General features: G+C 39.4%; 1 protein-coding gene across 1 annotated transcript; it reads left to right on the forward strand.

Moving 5' to 3' along the window:
• Positions 1–575: 575 nt before the first annotated feature.
• Positions 576–19,722, forward strand: LOC103718612 (probable chromo domain-containing protein LHP1). Its single transcript, XM_008807518.3, has 5 exons — positions 576–949; positions 1,068–1,154; positions 1,269–2,003; positions 19,168–19,228; positions 19,318–19,722. Exons 1-5 carry the CDS (start codon positions 618–620, stop codon positions 19,363–19,365), a joined length of 1,263 nt encoding a protein of 420 aa, XP_008805740.2. The 5' UTR covers positions 576–617; the 3' UTR covers positions 19,366–19,722.
• The last annotated feature ends 1,386 nt before the right edge of the window (positions 19,723–21,108 follow it).

Raw genomic sequence — 21,108 nt, forward strand, 5'->3', positions numbered from 1 at the left:
CTCTTCTCCTCACCATGTTGTGGCGGACTATAGCTCCCTCCGGTGAAAGAGCTGCCTACTATCTTACCCACTCGGTCAGCCATTGGCGCACACACAAGGTATTCGACAGCTATTACAATATATGCACATTACCATGCAATTTATTATGTGGAGGATGCTGGGATGGATGGTCGAAATCCAAATCCCAATTTCATCGAATGGTGTATTTTTAAGTTTGGGCGAAAAAAAATATTCATCTTCCTTCGCACAAGTTTACTGTCGGATTGTGCAATAGTTACTTTGAGACGCGTGCGGCTATTGAAGGAATGAATTCGTAGTGCTTGAGGATATGTATGATGCGTGATCCAAAGGCCGCCGTCGCGAAAGGGGATTGATCATTCTTCGCGGGAAAGATACAACCCAATCCCGCCGTCGAAAATCCTACGCATCAGACGCTCCAAAAAAATCGAAAGCGTTCCGACAGCAGCGGCGCGGGCGCGGGCGCGGAGGAGGGGTAAGAATGGAAAAATAAGAAGGAAAAGGGCAAAAAAAAGAAAAAGGAAAAATGAGAAGGAAAAGGGGAAAAAAAAGAAAAAGGAAAATAAAAAGGAAACCTGCGACCAAAGGATCCAGATCAGATGAAGATCGGCCGGAAGAAGGGCGATGCCGCCACGTCGTCCGATGGCGATGACGGAGCAGCGACCGAGGCGCCGCCGGGAGTGGCGGAGGTGGGCGCGGCGCTCGCCCCGGCATTAGAAGAGAAGGCGTCAGCGGATGCGGGGGCGGGCGCAGAAGACGAGGAGGAGGAGGAGGAGGAGGAGGATGAGGAGGAGGGCGAGGAGGGAGAGGAGGAGGGGGTTTTGGAGGGGGGAGAGGAGGAGGCGCCGAAGCTTGACGAGGACTTCTACGAGATCGAGGACATTAGAAAGAAGAGGGTCCGCAAGGGTCAGGTCCAGTATCTCATCAAATGGTAAGTATGAAGTAAAAATAGATACTACCTACTGACTTCTCTTCTCCTCCTCCTCCTCTTATGCTCCCTATTAGGGCTTGATGTCTTTGTTTGTTTATTGGATTGGGGTACATGGAAGGCGGGGATGGCCGGAGACAGCCAACACCTGGGAACCCTACGACAACGTCAAATCCTGCGCAGATATCATCGAAGCCTTCGAAGAGAGGTTCGTTCGTGCCTACAGAACCTTCCATGATCCTTCCTCTGCTCTGTTTTCTTTTTCTTTTCCTTCCGCTCTCAAGTTTAATGGTGTGGGGGGGGCGGGGGTGTGCTTCTGCAGGTCGCGGTCGACCAGGCCTTCGCGGAAGCGCAGGCGCAAGCACGGGGTTTCTCAAGGCGTGGCCAAGAAGAAGCAGCAGCAGCGCTCCGGCCAGACGGAGGAATCTCCCGCGACCGCCGCCGAGAATCCGAGACCAGTGTCTCAGGACAAGACGGCCGCTGCCAATTCTACTGATAGAGCCAGGGAAGCGGAGGCAGATGCGGTGGTGGAGGAGGGAAACGGGAAGGAGTACGCAGGTGCGGTCGAGGCGAATGGCTCTCCTCTGCACGGAGCTCAAGATGAACAGAAGAAAAGGGGTGTGAACGGGAGTCCCAGTCTTGGGGAGCAACAAGGACAGTCCATTTCCATCCATCTGCCTGGCGGGCGGGAGGAAGATGGTTCCACTGATGGGTTCTCCAAGGTGGAGAGCGCCCAGCCCTCGCAGCAGGGCAACCAAGTCACTGGTGCCAAGAGGAGGAAGTCTGGATGCGTGAGGAGGTTCAAGCAGGATTCACGTCCTTGTGATCGGGACGAGGTGCGAAATGCAGCTGCCAGGAGTGCAAATGGATCTTGCGGCAAAGGTGAAAAGTCGGGGAATGAAGATGTTGGATCCACTGAAGATGAGATTGGTGATAAGAACAAGATGGATGACTCTGCAAAAGCGCTTTTTATTGCAAAGATCATTAAACCGATCCGTTACTACGCGACGGTGACGGACAATGTGCAGCAAGTGTCCATAACATTCAAGGCTCTGAGGTGAGCATAAGCTAAATTAGGCTTCTGACTCACCTCTTGCTGTATTTTTTTTTTTTCCAACTTGTGCACTTCCTTTTTCTTTTTGGACACTATTTTTGGATCAGGTTCAAGTTCAGCATGCTTAGATGTTGCATGTTGCTAAGTAAACCTTCAAAAAGTGAAAACACCAAAACCTCAAAGCACCCTAAAAATTTAAGAAACTTCTTTAGTTTTGCCATTATATGAGATGAAACTAATTAGATATGCATGCACATTTAGAACTAATCAACTTTTGACTGCAAATCTTGCATGTAAGATTCTATCCTGATGTTTGATCTTTGTTGCATATCTGGGAGGCACATGCATTTTCTTCGGAGTTGTTGTTTTTATTTGCCTTGATCTATGCTGCATGAACTAACTTCTTGTTTCGAGCTTTGTGCCACCATAATCTCGAGTTGCATATCAGCTTGACCTTGTGCTTTAAATTATATAAGCTTCTTTACATTTTAGGAATTCTTGAGTGTCATTGCTTTTGGATCTTGGGCATTACACATGGTATGACACATTGCCATTTCAAAAATGGAGTGTCTTGAATCCATCAGCTCAAAGATGATGCACTTGGTAATATGTTGGAGTGTCTATTCAAGGGCGCATTAATGCAAGTGTCGATACTTCTCAAAGAGATTGATTAAAATATTGCTACAATATTCCAATAAAATGCCATTAGTTTTAAATTTTTCATTGAAATAGGTCTCTAAGATAAATTTAATTATGTATTTATGTATATGCGTATATTTTAAATCAATCTCTTTGAGAAGTATCGACACTTGCATTAGCATCTTTGAAATATGTCTATGTATATGCATATTATGTATATGTATGTATTAATGTACATGCATATATGCCTGTAAGTGTGCAGGTGAGTGCTTACTTGCTGAAGAATTGTTTGTCTCTAAGGGATTTTTGGATGGAAATGACATGTTTTTGTTTCCTCTTTATCTGCAAGCTTTCTAGTAGAGGGAGATTTTGAAGGGAGCAGGTTGCATTAGCTTAGATATGTGATCCGTAAACCTGGCCTCATTCCTTGCTAGCTAGCTTTTTCCTTGCTTACCTTGGCTCGAAATTTGGCACCAGTTCTTAAGACAGATAATGTCGAGTCTATGGTTAACCAATTATAGAAACCTGCTCAATTCTTCCTTGGAGCTTTCTCAATTTAGAGTTCACTTTATAGCAAAATCCATTTTGTTGAAAAAGAGGCTTTGATGGCATACACATGTACACATGCCTGAATCTATAAATGTGTATATATTTATTATGCACATGTAAATGTATATGTATGTATATATGCTTCTCTGTTTCTTTATCTAGTGTAGAAGTATTCGTATGCTGAGTATTTTGAAGCTTGAAGTTCTAAAAACTTTTAAATTGGTTGTGCTCCTTTATTTTTTTTTATGTTAACCTAATTAAACACCATAGATCTTCAGCAAAAATGTAGATGTAGCATTGTCACTTTTTGTGCATGATATTTTGAATTTCTTGCTGAATCTGCATGTGTACTTATTTATGGTCCATTTCACATTGGGCATAGCTCATCTAAGCACAATGTGTCTTCAAAAATAGGAATACATCCTGTAGACCTCTAAATATTTTTTACTCTTTTTAATTATTGGTTTTTTCATGTGATTCAAGGAAGATGTGCATCCAAGTTTGTATCTGCTTGATTGTGTTCCTGAAGGCATGCCATTAATGAGAGAACTATGGTTTACACTTTGTATTGCTTTATATTTTTCACAAGTTTGTTCTTTAGGACATTCATACTAAGCAAAAGAATCACTTAGGATGTTGTGCACTTTCTACGTAGTTTGCATTGCTATGGATGCACCTAGTTAGTTTGACTTTATTGGGTGAAAATGTCAAATGACCATTTTACTCATCATCATCATGATCCAAGTCCTTTTTTGTCGAAATGGGGCCAATTGTACTATGATCTGTTGCCAACTTAACTCTTGATGTTAATCCTTTTCAAGAGTTGTTGCTAAACTCTTTTGCCGAACAACTTTATGCAAGAGAGTGACTCCTAGAAGAATGGTCGGTGGGTAGGGAAGCTTATTTTTCCTAGTTCTTATCTTATCTTGTCGGTTGTCTCCCTTGCCCTTTTATGGAATCAAAAGAGAAGAAGAAAATCTGTAACAACCTAGGATTTCATCCAAAAAAGCTAGTCGAAAGGTATTATTTGAGTTCATTGGCCTTGTATATGTACTTAAGATCTACCCAGTGGATTGCCGATGTGGGAGTAAGCATACACCCACATGGGTCCTTGCATACTCCTCTTAAATCCTGGCCTCCTTGCTAGGCCAAGAGTCCAAATTCATGCAAATCCATTCACAAGCACCATAAATCCAATTGCAAACATTACGATCGGTTTGTGGTCAGCCTCAATGGATCTGTGTGCAGTGCCCTCTAGTTCATATGGGCCATGGGGCAGGGCTGCTCTAATACCATTTTTAATAACTCAAGACCTCATCCAAAAAGGCTAGCTGGAAAGTATTATTTGAGTTCATTGGTCTTGTATAAGTACCCAAGACCTACCCAGTGCATAGCTAATATGGGACTAAATATGCTCCTGTATGGTTCCTCACAAAACCTATTCTTCTTTGTTGTTGTTTAAATTTATATAACCAAGGGGAAATCTTCCAAATTCCCACCAACTTGTTGAGAGTTTAAGAAAGCAGGCAGATTTTGGTTAAATGGAAGTGTAGTCCCATAAAAAAATCTAATGTTAACCATTTAGTAATGCTAATAAATAACTAATAATCAATTCTATTGGAATGATGAAGAAGTTGCAGTGGTCTAAACTCTAAAGGCAAACCATTTGAAAATAGAGAGAAGCAAGCATGGAATCTCTGCATTACACCAAGTCTAGTATGAAGCATGTACAGTGAACATGAGAAGAAAGGATGATTATGATCCCTTCTATTTTTTTGACTAATAAAGTGATAAAAGAACTCCTATTTTTGCTTTATGCACATTCTTTTCACTTTCCCTTTAATTTAGATTACTAAAACAAGTGGGATGCATTTTTTTGCTCAAAGGCGGTACATGTTTATATTCCATCAAATGAGACATGGACAAGCAACTTGGGGACTCAAGGGTGGAGATAAAAGACTTTTGTGCTATCATAGTAGGGATTGAGTTTTTTTTCCCCCAAAAAATGATTGTATCAATAAATAAACTCTTTATTTTGCTTCATCCGACCCTTTCTTTTTGTCCCTTAAAGATAGAAAACCAAATACTAGGTGAGGTGTACTTTTTCAAGAATGGAGTATGTGTAAAATGGAACATGGACAAACATCTTAGTGACTCATGGATGGAGGCTTGAGGCCTTTCCCACTATGATAGTAGAAATTAGAGGATCCACATCAATATAGCTATACAACTCTTAGGGGCTGTTTGGTTGCATACGAATCTATTGGCATGCAAAAAGATTTGTAGTTATAAATGGAAATGCTGCAATTCATTTGCAGTTGCAACAACTATTTTTTGTTTGGTTGCTTGTAACTAACAACTGCAAATGAATTTGCTATTGTTTGCTTGCATGGTGCTGAAACAGTTGCAATATCCTTGCAAGTGACCAGGTAAGGTTAACCCCAAGAAACAGTGATTATTTTCTCTTTTTTATGACATACAAGCATTCATAAATTCTCAATTCCATAAAGTCCACAAATTTCTCTTTTCTCATGAAACACATGTACTAGTATCATTGACTTCTCAACTCCATAAACAGAAGGAACTAAAAGATAGCTATTAGTTCATGGTGCGCACCTTTATAGATTAGCTATAGTCATAGGTGTCAAAGAATTACACACTACAACTCCAGCAACATCTGATAATTTAGGATCAGCACCATGGAAGAGAGAGAGAGAGGGAGAGGAGCTCAAAGAGGAGGGGCGATTGTTGGGGGGGATGCTGGCTGTGGAGGTGGAGATGGAAGAGACTCAGAGAGAGATTAAGAGGGAGAGATGGAAGAGGGGCGGACAACTATGGGGGAGAGGGTGCCCTGGTGGCGGTGTAGATGGAAGAGAGCATGAGAGGGATAGAGAGGGGGATTGGAGGTCGAATAGGAGGGAATTAGTGATGGTGGGTGGGTGTTGATGATGGTAGTGGAGATGAAAGAGATAGAGAGAGGAGAGAGAGATAAAAGTGAAAGGAGATCCTATCAAGTTTGGCTAGATTTGAGCAGGTCCAAGTGGATATTGCTCGTGAGAGAGATAGCGAGAAAGAGGAGGAGAGAGCGGGAAAGAGGGAGAAAGGTCTTTATCATTCTTTAGAAGGGGCTTGTTAGAGGGGAAGGGTGCGTAGGGTGGAAAGCACTCTAGCTGATCGTGGGGTTGGAGTTGAGGATATATAGTGGAGTGGGGAGTTCACTTGCAAGTTGCAAACCTTTTGGCAGTTGATTTTGGTTGCAATTATTTTGCAACTTTTTGGGCTTTTTTACAATAAAACAATAGTAGCTTGCAAAGCAAGTTGCACCTATCAATTGCAAATAATCACATGCATTTCATTAGTTGCATTTGGTTTTGCAGCCTGTCTGTTTGTAGGAAGTTAGCACCTTGAAGCAAAATTGTCCAACTGTTGTTTCTATCAAGGTTTTAAATTTTGGCCAAAACCAACCCATTTTGACTAAGACTGATGCAAATTAACCAAAATTTTCGATTTCAATCAGGTTTGGTTAATTTTCACAATTTCAACCAAAACTAACCAATTTTTTTTTTTTTTGAATGTTTAACAAACACATGTCTGAAACATCAAAATTTTTTTAGCTATAGATAGCATCGTCACATGTAGGGATTTTTGCGCATATCTGATTGAAGTGGGTTGTTTGGGGGAAGGAGAACCTCTTATTATTTTGGAGAATCTTAGAGGACATGTGGGACTTATTACATCAGCTCAATGTCCCCCACTTGTCTTCTTTTGATTATTGAAAATTGGCTGAGGGGAAGGGGTGAACAATATTCACCCCTATCCCCTCGAGAGTGATAGCAACTCAACACTCTTTTCCCATCATTCCTCTCCTCATGGACAATGCTCCACCATATCAATGCTGACAAAGCAATAACACTAAGAGAGATTTCATGGTGAAGGGAGCAGTAGCCTTGCTTCTTTATTGTTTTAAAATTTTGCTAAATAAGTAAAAACAAAGTAGGATTTCTTTTTTCTCGTTACTAGTTTCATTATTATTTAGAAAGCATTAGATCTTGGTATGATTCCCTTTTTCTTGCTTATATGGTATCTTCTTGCTTAGATGAGTTATTAAAATGAAACAAATGAAATGTGCCTAGATGCTTCTCAGCCAAAAACTACTCAAATTATACAAATTAAGATCCTAGATAATTTAAGACACAATACAATAATGTGAGATAACTTGATTTCTTTTATTTGTTTTCTATTCTTCTGGATTCAATTCTGATTTTTTTGGCCAAAATTTCAGAACTCCAAACAAAATTGTTGAAACTGAAACTCGACACGTGGGACCAAAATTGAAATTTAGTTTTAAAGCCTTGGTTTCTATTAAATTATTGAATGTTCTTATTTTATTTTCTTTTAATATGGCTTTACAAGTCGTAGCCATTATGTTCTATTAAAAGCCAAGTCTTTTGAAACATAAGAATTTTTTTTTTTGTACTTGCATTTGAACTTTCTTTCCTTCAACCTTTGATTGAGCCTTCAACCTTAGTTGAAGATATCTATGCTGAGGTTGCCTGGTGACTGACTTATCACATATATGGACCATTTGAAATGGTCCTTGTGCAAATTATCTTTGTTCTAACTGTAAGATATTTTTTTCACAAAAGGTGAGTAGACAAGAAATTTTTGAGACTTATTTTTCGATTGGTTTGATAGAGAAAATAAAAGAGAATGAAAGAGGAAAACAGTGGGTTTTTCTTCATGCCATTTTTCAACTAAGCATCAAATACTGGGAGAAAATATAACCATACTGGGGACTCATCTTGAGCTTGAAAAATTTCCACTATAAAGATCGTCAAACTTCATGAGATCACCATGTCATCCAACGTAAAATACCATTGTCACTATTGGATATAATTTCTACCTTCATATCCATTACCAGTACTTCACCACAATTGTTATTGTTGTCATGTTGCCATCGCCATGCTAGAACTACCATTACTACTAGTAATGTTGTCCTTGCTACCACTGCCTTTAATGTCTCTAGGACAACTACCACCACCAGTATTGTTATGACTAACCATGATTAAGGCACCGCCGCCACCACCATTGTTGCAATTGTGTTCTTTGATGCCATGTGACGGTGCTACCACTAAGATGGAAATCATTATCAGTAGGGTTAGCATTATGGTTCAGCTCAGTTCATTATCAAGACCCATTAGATCTAACTCTAACTTGAGATGATTCAGCAGCAAGGCTCATTTCTATGATGAAAAGTATTGGTGGATCGACTGGGCCAATGCAGACTTGACTTGGAGGGGAGGAGGAGGGGAGCAGAGGGGCAAAGTGAAGACAAGAGCTTGGTTGGTGAGAAAATGAGCTGTAGCAATGATGGGAAGGCATGATGATTAGTGATGATAATGGTGATTGGTAACAAGCAAGGCGGGCCAGTAAGGTTGGATGTTGGGACTAGCGGCAAAGCTGAAGAGAAAGGAGGTGGAGTCAAAGAAGAGGGGACTACGAGTGGGAGAAGGATGTGGATGGGGAGGCATCCAAGGGGAGGGGAGACGAGGACTAAGGATTGTGAAGAAAGGGGATAGGATATAAGATTAGGGTTTAGAAAATTTTTTTTAACATCTGATAGGTAATATATAATATATTATATGTAATACTACTTAATGTATCATTTTGATATTAATATGTCTTCATGAGCTGGTAAGTTAGAACTCTCCAACTTGAACTTGACCAAGGCTAGCTTGGTATGCGCTTGACTCATGAACGCAACGAGGAAGGTTAGATGGGTCAAAATCAGTTTTGTTTGGCGCAAGTTAATAGGTTAGGGATAAAACTCCTACATCATCACTATTTTTGGCACTAGTGCCATTGCCATCATCAGAATCAGTGTCATTAGCACAAATTAGGGATATTGCTGTCGTTCTCATTCCGCATCTGTCACACCATTGCTACTTACTGCTGCTGACATCACTTTCCTTTCATTCACTCTGTTTTCAGTCTACCCATCCAACAAATCTCTCTTTTTTAATTCCTTGTAAATCTTTCTCCTGTGTTCCTTTTATCTTTTCACCTTTTCAACAATTTTATTGTGCTCTTGCAAATTCCTTTTTATTTTACCATGGTCTAAAATATCTAGTTTGTATTTTAGTGTACTACTTTGATGCATTCACAACTAAGGTTCGCTGTCTCAGTATCGGTCCACGTATCGGTGCCACATTAGTACAGTGTCGGTACGGTATGCCCCGTACCGCCTGATTCGGGCTGGTACGACATACCTTGTTCACAACTTAAGCTTCCTTTATTGCTTTCATTCAGTCCCCTTTCCTAAGTTTACCATGACATAATGTGTCCGAGTATATACGTAGTAACCTGATATTGACCCCATTCTCTTGGGGGCTCTTATCCATTTGTATTGAACCTAGTCTCAGTTCGTACCACTTGATTTCTATTATATTATTTATGTTGCAAAAAATGATGATTATTAGATCAAAGCTTTAAGAAGTGTGAATTTCTGATGGAGTTGGTTCATTTTCTTCAGTGTTGTTTTAATGGTATGTTGTTGTTTAGAATTGTTGGTATTGTGCAGGGCATGCTTCTGTGATGTTTATCAATGCATAAACAATATTTCTAGTTTATGAATGTGTCAATGATTTAGGGTTAAAAATGCAGTTTAACTTCTGAAGAAATGCCAATTCTTCATGATAGAGCCATAATATAAGTGAGGGCGAAGTTATATGTAGCCTGATATTATAATATTGTGTATCATTCCATAGACTCTTTTCATCTTTTTCACTAGATGTATATTGACAGTTTGTGTGAGCTGTTTCTTGGATGAATGTTACTGACAAGATGGTTATACTCTATACATTTTGGGTTTTCCTCGTGTCTGGCCTGTCATTTGAGTCTCTGCTTTGCATACCTTGTTCTCATGTGTCCTTTAGGCCCTGTTTTTGGTTTGGAATAGGTAACAAGAATTATTTTGTGGCAAAAATGGAGGACTAAGTCTGACTAAATCTGTTCAATCATTTTTCTCAAATAATTTTCCAGTTCACAGGACATAAGCAAGTAAAAAGTAGTCATTGGCTTTTCTGGATTCCCAATTTTATCCTTATTTTAACCGCCTTTATTCTTGTTCCAAAAAGGTTTATTGATGGAAGTGGGATAAGTGGTTTTGTTGAGCTTTTTTTCACATTATTTGTGAATAAAGCAAGGTTAGTAACTAAGTTAACTGCTCTTGTGTCACATTTGATTCCCTCTTGATTCCCTTTTTTTTCAAAACTTTCTTGGCCAAAAATAAGTTGAGACTCTTTCTAAAGTCTACAGCCAGCTAGAGCTAGTTTATAGCAAAACTATTGGTTGGAATTTTTAAGTGTTTCGATCAAGGTCCACCGTACCGGGTCCGGTAGGCGTACCGGTTGCCTACCGGACCGGTACGGGCCGGTTCGTACCGTGCTCCGGGCGGTACGAACCGGGAAGCTCTTCCCCGCTGGAACCGGGGAAGAAGAAGAGAACCAGAGGGAGCGCGGGGAAGAGAGGGAGCGAGCCCACCTTTGGCCGCCATCGGAGAGCCGCGGAGGGGCGTCGGAGGCCGGTGGGGGGCGGCGGAGGCCGGCGGGGGAGCCCGCGGGGGCGCTGCGGAGGCCGCGGCCGCGGCCGCGTCACTGTTTCGAAAGAAACAGGGGACGCGGCCGCATTTTTTAATTTGGGGATTTTAAGTGAAGTCGGCAAATCGGTTGCCGACTTCACTTAAAAATCCCCAAATTTTTTTTTAATTTGGGGATTTTTAAGTGAAGTCGGCAACCGATTTGCCGACTTCACTTAAAATCCCCAAATTAAAAAACGCGGCCGCGTCCCCTGTTTCTTTCGAAACAGTGACGCGGCCGCGGCCGCGGCCTCCGCAGCTCCCCCGCGGGCTCCCCCGGCCTCCGCCGCCCCCCACCGGCCTCCGACGCCCCTCCGCGGCTGTCCGATGGCGGCCGAAGGTGGGCTCGCTCCCTCTCTTCCCCGCGCTCCCTCTTTTTCTCCTCGTCTTCTTCGTCTCCGGCAAGAAACCGGCTTGTACCGGTTTCCACGGCTCCGCCGTACCGGTAGCTGGCCGGACCGGTTTGTACCGGCCCGTACCGGCCGGTACGGGCCGGTTCGGCATACGCTGGTTTCGATATTCCATCTAACAGCATTATTGATAAATAACCATGCACAGAGAGTTATGGTTTCTTTTGCCGCAAATATATTCCTGCTTTGTTGCAGCGATCTATATATAATAGGTTTAGGTTATTGTTTTAGGTTATTGTTTTGATCATGTAATTTATCTTTTGTTTTTTATTCTAAACAGTAACTTCCTATTCATGATTATTGTTTTCAGCACTTCACTAGCTATCTTCAAAGGTCCTATAATACATAATGGTGTTCATTAATTAAAGAATATGTTCATCAAAATTAAAGAATAGTCATTGAAAATGGAAGGGAGTATTTTTGAACTGCAGGAGGATTTTGTTCAGGACTCTCATTGTTATGTTTAATAAAAGGCAATAAGCTGGGAGTTTCATGTTTTTATGGGAGATATCGATGTCAATGAGTTGAACCAGGCATTTGTACGATAAGTAAATCTGTGCTCCTGATGTTTTCAAGGTCACGATATTGGATTTTTTTTTTTCCCATTGGAAGCGGTGGTTATTTTACTTTTCTAATGCTGATGTTCAGCTTTGAAAGTGTATCAGTAAGAAATTTGGTTTGTTCTTTGCCTTTATCTACTCCAAATATAGAAAAACCTTTGACAATTGCTACTTACTTGACCAATTATTAGGCATCCTCACTGGCCCTCTGGCCTTCTAGGTTTAATGATAAGCTCTTTACTCCTTGTCATGACTTTACCATTACCCCAGAGGGTTGAGATGAGGTTTAAACTAGTTGTTAATTAGAAAAATATTCGGTGGATCATTCTTTAAATTATAAATGCATCTCCATGTAGTTAGATCAGCCCTTTAGGTTAAGGTAAACTCAGGTTACAACATGACACCATTCTGATATCTGGTAATGGGAGAATTTTAGTAAGAGCCTTGTCCTACCTTTCTCACTCAAAGTGTAATAAGATGCATTACTTTTGATGAAGGCAACAATCTTTACTTTTGTAGCATCTATGTTTTTAATTTACTGCAGCTATGCAAGACTCTACTGCTGTTTTGATCATTTATTTTATCTTTTGTTTTTTCTTGTGAACAATAGCTACCTATTCATGCTTATGTTTGTCATCACTTATCTAGCTATCTTCAAAGGTCCTAAAATATATAATGGTTCATTAATTAAATATTCATATCTGTCAAAAAATGGAAGGGAATATTTCTGAACCGCAGGGGGATTTTGTGCAGAACTCTCGTAGTTATGTTTAATAAAAAGCAATAAGCTGAGAGTCTTTATGTTTTTATGGAACATATGGCTGTTAATTTGTTGAACCAGGCATCCATATGAGAAGTCTATGTTCATGATATTTTGAAGACCATGATATTGCTTATTGTCATTGGAGGCTGTGGTTATTTTACTTTTCTGATACTGATGTTCAGCTTTGACATTGTGGCAGTAAGAAATTTGGCTTGTTCTTTGTCTTGATCCGGTCCAAATATAGAAAAACCTTGGAGGATTGCTCCCTTGTTGACCAATTATTAGGCATCCTTACTGGACAACTGGCCTTCTAGGTTAAGGATATGCTCTTCATTTCTTGTCATGACTTTACCATTATCCTGGAGGGTTGATATGAGGTTCAAACTAGTTGTATAATAGCAATATTTAGTGGATCATTCTTTAAATTATAAAATCATCTCCATATAGTTAGATCAGGCCTTTTGGTTAAGGTAAATTCAGGTTAGAACATGTCGCCAATCTCATTTCTGAGTTTTACTAAGAGCCATGTACACCATTCTCACTCAAAGTGTACTCAGACACATTGTTTTTGATGAAATAGACAATCTTTGCTTTCATAGGATCTATATTTTTTATTTTCTGCAGACAGGCGAGGCTACAACTGCTAGGATTAATTATTGATGCATTTTATGGCAACATAGGGAGTTAATATGTGGTCAACCAACTTTCATTGAAGCTAACATTTAAGGTTTCGGACACGCTATCTTTCTCTTTTTTGGTAACATGAGAAATTTACTAAACGTTACATGCTACCTTTCTCAGTCATCAACTGTAGTGAAATGTGCTTCGTTTGCAGTAGATTAGCTCTTGCACCATGGTAGCATTCTTATAAAACTGGCTACAGCTTAGCAGGACTAACCTTGTAGGATAAAATATCAAGGCATCTAATAGCAGCATAGGGAGTGAACATGTGGTTAACCAACTTTCTGTGAGATTATGAAAGCCCTATTACCACTGTTGGTAATATCATTGGTTCTTATGCAGCAGTATTTAGTTTGTCTTGATGTATGGGACATGCAACCTCCTATCCATTTGATTGAGATCAACATCTATGTCCTTGATTTGGGCTACCTAATGACTGAGCGATTATCACGCATTATGTTCTGTATATTTATCTATAGCCTATAGTTTGAGCTAATCAATGTTGTATCCATTTTGTGGTTGATATGCACTACACACCATGGATGTCACTTCAATGTGGATATCCTTGTAATGGAGCTCATTCTCTCTCGAGTTTTATCATAATTAAGTGCTATTTGGATATGCATGTAGCAAATCTCCCTTGAATGAACATTTAGATAAGAGGTGGAACCAAGGTAGGCTGAATCGGTACTGATATGTATACCAGTCTATTATCAGTTCCGTACCGTACCGTACCAACATAAGGTAGAGACTAACGTGTTAGTTCTGAACTGGCATACCCTTTTTATTTTTTTGTACGCGCAATCCATAAGGTATACGCCTTGGGTCATAACTGTTCTCGGATCTCATTAAATTTTTGACTTTGGAAAGTGTCTTTTATCTGATAATACGGCTGTAGAAGGGTCCATCCGAATTTGCCAACAGCAGAATCCGAGCCGTAAGATGCTCCAAGCTATGTAGGATAGTAGCCAGTGAAAGACGCTTCAGATGCATTATATCCTTATCCGTATAGGTCATAGGCCGGTTGTGGCTGCGGGTAATAGGATCTAATGTATGACTTGAAATCTGATAGGTCTATTGATTCTACTCTATGTGCGAGGTCATGTGCAGCTGCATCGTGTCTTTCCAAACGACCTCGAGGAGCCTTTCTTCTGAATATAATCGTGTCCTTGCGAGGTCTACCAATTGTTGCACCATGATTCCTATCTTATGTGGCATGTGTAAATTGGACCCCACCGGTGAATCAAAGACCACTTTACGGCTTTATCACTTAAATGTTGGTCCCATATCCTTCACTCACTCTCTGGCCGCCAAATCTATGATCATCAAAACTTTTGTTGCTGCTTTTTCTGGTTGAGTCTGAGCGAATTGACTCCACTCTATCCATTAGGGTTGCAACTGTCCTTTTTTTTCTTTTCAAGATGCACTGCATAGTTGCTTGCTTTTTCTTCATGCCTCTGTTCTTGACTATGTTGAAAAGATGGATATTGCCCTCCTGACTGAGTCGATCGGGTAGTGCGGTGGCCTCATCTAAGCATTTTTCAATCATATCTATGGAAGAATGTCTCAAACATGAAGTATGTGATGATTGGCTCTCCACTAACCTCTAGGGCTGTGGCTAATCGGCTGGACGCATGCGTGGAATGTTAACATTCTGCCGATTGCTATGCATCCTCCTTAACCTCACTGGCTATGAAACTGGCTGATCATGGAGGCGATCTTAGCTTGTCAATCTTCGGCTCTCGCTGCTGGCCCACAGTCATCCGATCATGAGTTCAGCTTCATCCTGAACAAAATTATTGTGGATTAGATCTGTGTACTTTAGCTCCACTTCTCTTTACATGCACTTCAGCCTCAACCTCAAATTATAATAGACATACGAGGTTGTTGAGGCATCTGTGTCAGGCAGTTCCTTTGTTTGCTTTGGATGAGAGCGAAGGTTGACTAGTTGCGTTCACAGCCACTTGAGAAGACCATCTGAGAGAGGATCCAAGTGGCTAGCCGCTTAAGATTTCTCACTAACAGACCATAATGAATCAACCATTCAGCTACAAAAGTGTTAAAGAAAATTACATTTAAGATGGTATCATATTAGTGACTATAAAACGTTAAGTGATAGTTATCGTTGATATATAATATACCCAAATTCATAGTGTTTTTACTTATGATGGCTATCAAGACTCTAAAGTTGTCAGTGTTGTCTCTAAATATTGTCTACGAAAAAGAGACGTGGTGTGATATGTTAATGATTAAAGACACGAATTAACTTACATATACCACTTAAGTTAACTTACCTCTTAAAGATAGGGTTGTGACTTCTAGATCAAGCTCCATCTTGTAGATCACATTGCGCAAGGCGGCCACAAGTTCCTCATTCATATCGATCTCAGGTACAGAGTACGGAAACCTCAAGTTTAGGTAGCAAGTTGCCCATAGAGTTTGCTATTGTTTTAATAAAATATTTACAAATACAGGAGCAATCAAATTTTCAATATTCTTGCTTATCTGCTGGATGCAACTTTTTACCCATATGGTAGTTCAATCTCTACTCAATAATATTGATGTACCCTTCGGCATGCTTTGGAATTACCTCCTTGATCTAATTTTTTACTCTCCATCATATGTACAAGAAGCACATCTAAGGATATCTTTTACTGTCCATGGCCTAAAGTACTTCATATAATAGCTTGATAGCTTTCGCTATATTCTCAGTAAGCAATCAAAATGTTTTGTCTCGTCATCAAACTCTCCGCATGGCTCCTTTTAGTGTCGACCCTTGCAAATCTCCTCCCACTCAGCATTTACAAACATCGGACACAAGCCTCATTAATGATAGGATTCATATGTGGTTATAAATAAATTCGGTATTGGACTGGGTTGTCTCCATTGTTTGCTACACCCTATAAATCTTTCTAATTTTTATCAACATGAGGTCGACACAATGTGCAGTTTGTGGGGTCCATAAAATATATGGTTGCTGCTCCATAAGATCTTCCTAGCAGTCTTATTCTATGGCCTGCATCAGTGATAACCCACACGATGTTATTCTCTTTTACCTGATCAATCACCTCCATCAATCTGAGGATGTACATGGGATCGTGCACCTGATTGGAAGCATTAACTGACTTTTGAAAGAAAATTTTCGTATCACAATATGTCAAAAAGTTGATGCTCCGTCTAGTAGAATGGTCCACATATCATCATCAGTCCATATGTGAGCCACTTGCTCTGATACAAGGCAATTCACTTTTATAATTTCTTATTATTGTTAAGGAACTCATTATAGATGTCTTTCGGTCCTGAAAGATCCGCACCTAGGCCAGCACACCCTATATGGAGAAAATGACAGACCTATAGTACGCGTTGCCTGGCGTATTCATTGGGATGTGGCTGAAGTGGAACCATAATGCAATAGCTTGCCACATCCTTGTCTTTTAGCATAATGTTAATCCTCTGTTGCTTCGAATTCCTAGTAACTCTGTTCTACTGCCAAAGATGCACTACGCCCACAACCTCTACCGACAACCTCCCTAACTAAGGAGCTCTTGAACTCTAGATCTACCTCGTCGATCCCAGAACCAATCTAACTTGTATTGTGAGGGCCCAAATCGAGCCTTATGCCTGACCCCACTTTATCCTGTAATCATTGATCATCCAGGCTTGTCTCAATGATAGCTTAGATCTATGCCTCCTCGTCATCTGGAACGGAAGCCTCCTCCGACTCCCTAGAGTAATAGGAAGGTAGCTTTACTGTTCGGTGATCCACCTTCGCCTTCTTTAGGCAGTCCTCTTCTTCGCTATTTCGAAATTAGCGAAGCGCTTCTTTATCAGTTACTGAACTTTTTGTGGGCATGTTCGGCACATATACATCAAGATAATTACCAACCAGATGTTGCTTCAACTTGATTACCCTTTTTCTCTTGAACTCTATGTTGCACTAGTTGCATTTTCAGTGGTACTGACGCAAAATCATTTACTCATAAACCCAACCAATATCACACTCTAGGTCCTTCCTCGGTGGATCCATTCTTGTAGGTTGATAACAAGCATGTTAGTTAATTATTTAAAAATAATAAATTTTTGCTATGATGAAAAAAATATATTTGCTACTTCTAAAAGTACTTCAAAGTTATCTATACATAATACTAATTTTTCATATTTTCTTATTGATTGTATATTTTTAATATTTTTAAATTTAAAAATAATTTTAAATATCAAATATTCAGAAAAAATATATTTGTTACTTCAGAATGTACTTCTGAATTATCTGGTATGTGATACTAAATTTTCATATTGTTTTGTATTAATTATATATTTTTAATAATTTTTAAAGTAAACAATAATTTTAAATAAAAAAATTGAGAAAATCAATTTGATCTCATATCAATATAGCACCCTATCATGAATTCTACACATATTTTTTTCAGCCTGTGGGAATGCATTAAAGGCTACTTATTTCTTAATTTTATTCAAATTTAGGCCTAGGTGACTGCGCATGATCATATCCAAACTTGAATAAATAGACAGCAAATTTAAGTCGAGAGTAGCTTGCATGCCTCTAACAATCTTCTTATTTTACAATTATTTTGGATTTTATTTTATTTTTAAAAAAAAATTATCTAAAAAAAAATTAAATATTTGAATCTTATTGTGTAGATCATATATAGATCAACAACATATCATGAAATCATGCCAAAATCAAAAATTTTGGCCTGATCTTCCCTTATTTTTCACTTGTTACCATTTTTTGGTGTTAAAAAGAAAAAAAAAAGAAATGAGGTGGGGGAGAGCTACCTTATCTTGTTTTGGGTTTGATCTGAGCTTTAATCATCAAAATTTGCTGTTTTCTTTTTTGCAAAATTAGGAGGTTTTTGAAAGAAAAATGAGAAGAGATGGCTTAAGAGGCTTTCTTAGGCCTCTCAATTATTAAAACGGTGGGGGCGGACCGAGCTGGCATGTACCAATGCAAACCGAGTGGTTCGCACAAGTTCCGCTCTAAACCTTTTGGATTGGGGTAGTTTGAGTGATTTTCTAAAATTAAGGAGTGAACCGTCCCGATTCTGCCCTGATACGCTCTGAACCGAGCAGTTTGGTATACCATGGGTGGAACAGAAGATAGAGTCCAGTCAGATATCTGCCATCTTATTGCTGGTTTGGCCTCAAATGATGCATTGTTCTAGAAATGGCATAAGAAAATAAGTCATAAATTTGTATTAGTTAGGAAGCAGTCACCCATATTGCTTTCTTTGTATTGGACATCCATGATCATGCAATAAGAGCATCGGAGAACTTGTATTTTCATCGGTACCATCCTGTGACCCTACCTACCTGCAGAACATTCTGTGATCTGGTTGTGCTTTTATTCCTTTTGTGTTTTATTTCTTTTACTTAAAGTCAAGTAGTCAATAGAGCCGGTTGTCTTAGATTTTTGTCTTTGTGTCATTGAGCACTGAATTGGAATTATGCAGATGCAAAAGTTGCATTACTAAAGGAACAACCTGTTATGTCTGTCCACTTATGATTGTAGCAGTATGGTAAAAACAGAAGATCTATGTCAAACTGGATGTCCCTTTTTTTTCTTTTTATATTGACAGTTATTTCAAATAATTTATATATGATAATTTCTTATTAATACTTGTAATAGAGAAAGATGAATTTGGTAGGGGATTTTTCACAAAACCTTGTTTCCGTCATTTGCCTAGATTATATAAAACAAATTTTAATTCTATTTTGCTGCGGTGTTGCCCTGTTCAGTAAAGGCATCAGAAAACTAGAACTTGATGACCTGCATGCATTGCATTTGCTAATTTAGAGTGTGTTTTTGTTTGTTTAGATGATTAGTGAGATTGTTAGAATACTAGTAGATCTTGATCATCATGGATGTTTATTTGTCATGGAATATGTTACCGAGAGTCCTTTTGCTTGGTAGGTCTGATGGGAAAGAGGTGCTTGTGGATGACAAAGAGTTGAAGGTCAATAACCCACTGCTGGTATGATTCCTGGTCCTATTTTGCTTTCTGTTGAACTTCTTTCTTATGAAAAGTAAATTAACATGTCTTGTGGCTTTCTTATGTGACAGCTAATCAGTTTCTATGAGCAACATCTTCGTTATAGTCCACAGTCATGAGAAGCTTCTTTAGTGCTTTGATCCAGCCCACTGCTAGGATGGCTAATTTACTGGCTGATTGATGCGTCATTGGAGTATGTTTAGCAGCAATTTTGTCTGCAGTGTTGTTTATTTTAGATGACTTTAGATCAGTTTATGCTAAATACTCCCTCAGAACCTTTACAGTTGCATCTTCTCAACTGTTAATACCCAAGAGGAATGGAGGAGAGTTCACTGTTGCCGACCTCTTTATGGTGCCTGATGATATTGTTGGATAATTGTGCTGGACGCCTATTAACATGAAATATGGTATATTGTATATTATAGCTATAATTTCATTAGTGCTGCAAGATATTTATAAGTATATTTGGGGTTTAAGCAAATAGATGAGCATGATTACGAGTTCCTGCACTCATGGTATCTTACCATGACGTGCAGGTGAAACTTCGTTTGCTACTCTACATTGAAAAGAGAAAAAAAAAGGAAAGAGAAAAGGCATTGTTTATTTGTTGCTATTCATTAAACTATCTGTGATATCTGCAGGTTACTGAGGCTGCTAGTTATGCCTCCACTTGACAGCGAGCAAACTTGCCCTACCAACCTGTCCTTTCCAGACTGATCAATCTGTTATTTTATCCATCAGTCATGGATCATATTTTCCAGTGGTGGAACGACTTCCTCATTTTTTGTTTTCAGGGTATCTTCAATTTTATCTATATGAATTTGGCCAGATTTAAGACAGGTGGCTCTGGTTTTTGATCGCATGAGCATGCATGAGAATATGCCCTTTATTTCCATTCTTTGCATTGGATAAAAACCAGATGGATTGATTGAGATGGTCCCTCTTAATATGTTTCAGTGCACTGGGATTTTGGGAAGTCAGCACTGTTTCATCGGTAGACCACCCAAGTACAGCATTGGCCCGCTTTGGCATGGTACAGCCGGCCATATTTTCCATTTAGTAATTAGAAGGTACGATCAAACAGTATCCCGTTGGTTAGATCAAGGTTTTCATCTTAGAGTATTGATTTGTATCCTTATTGGTCAGACCCAATCGAAAATCTCCTGATTCAGATCAGAATTAGGTCAAATAGGATTTGCAGTTTGGATCGACCATTTATCTATGCTAAAATTATTACTTAATAATCAAAAATACAAATTTCTAAATAAAATTAAAGAAACACCATATTAAACGTGAATTTTTATTCAATTTTTATTTGATTCGAAATTGATAATTTTTAAGGTATAGATTTACATAACTGTAATTTTGCATATACTTAAGAATATTGTAAATAAGAATCCAATTGAGTAAATAACGAACACTTAAAATTTAATTAAGTTAAGAGTACCTGAGACGAGGCTTAGCAGCTAGGATGAACATAAAGGGGTTTTAGGTGAGGGTTTATTTAGTGAACTGAGAAAGATATTTAAAGAGGAGAAGGGATGACTCATGATATGCCAAGAAAACAAGGCCGCTAGATCCCTTTTGAAAGGCTACAGGCTAGTTTGCTCTATTGAGCGCTTGCATCAATACTCATGCGCGATCGGGTTTAAGGTGTTTTTGGTAATGGCTACGAGAGTGGGCAAGGCGGCGGGCAGCTCATCTTCCGGTGGGAGCTGGAACTGTCGGCATGGGGCGAGGAGAAGGGAGGCTTGGTGAAGCCGGGGGGATGGGCTATGCATCGGATCTCAGAGGAAGAGGTGGAGAACCTCCAACGGCACTTCGTGGCGGTTCTTAAACTGTCGGAGGATCATATTGAGAAA

The sequence above is a fragment of the Phoenix dactylifera genome, chromosome 5 (genome assembly GCF_009389715.1).
Source record: "Phoenix dactylifera cultivar Barhee BC4 chromosome 5, palm_55x_up_171113_PBpolish2nd_filt_p, whole genome shotgun sequence".
In the NCBI taxonomy this organism is placed as follows: domain Eukaryota; kingdom Viridiplantae; phylum Streptophyta; class Magnoliopsida; order Arecales; family Arecaceae; genus Phoenix; species Phoenix dactylifera.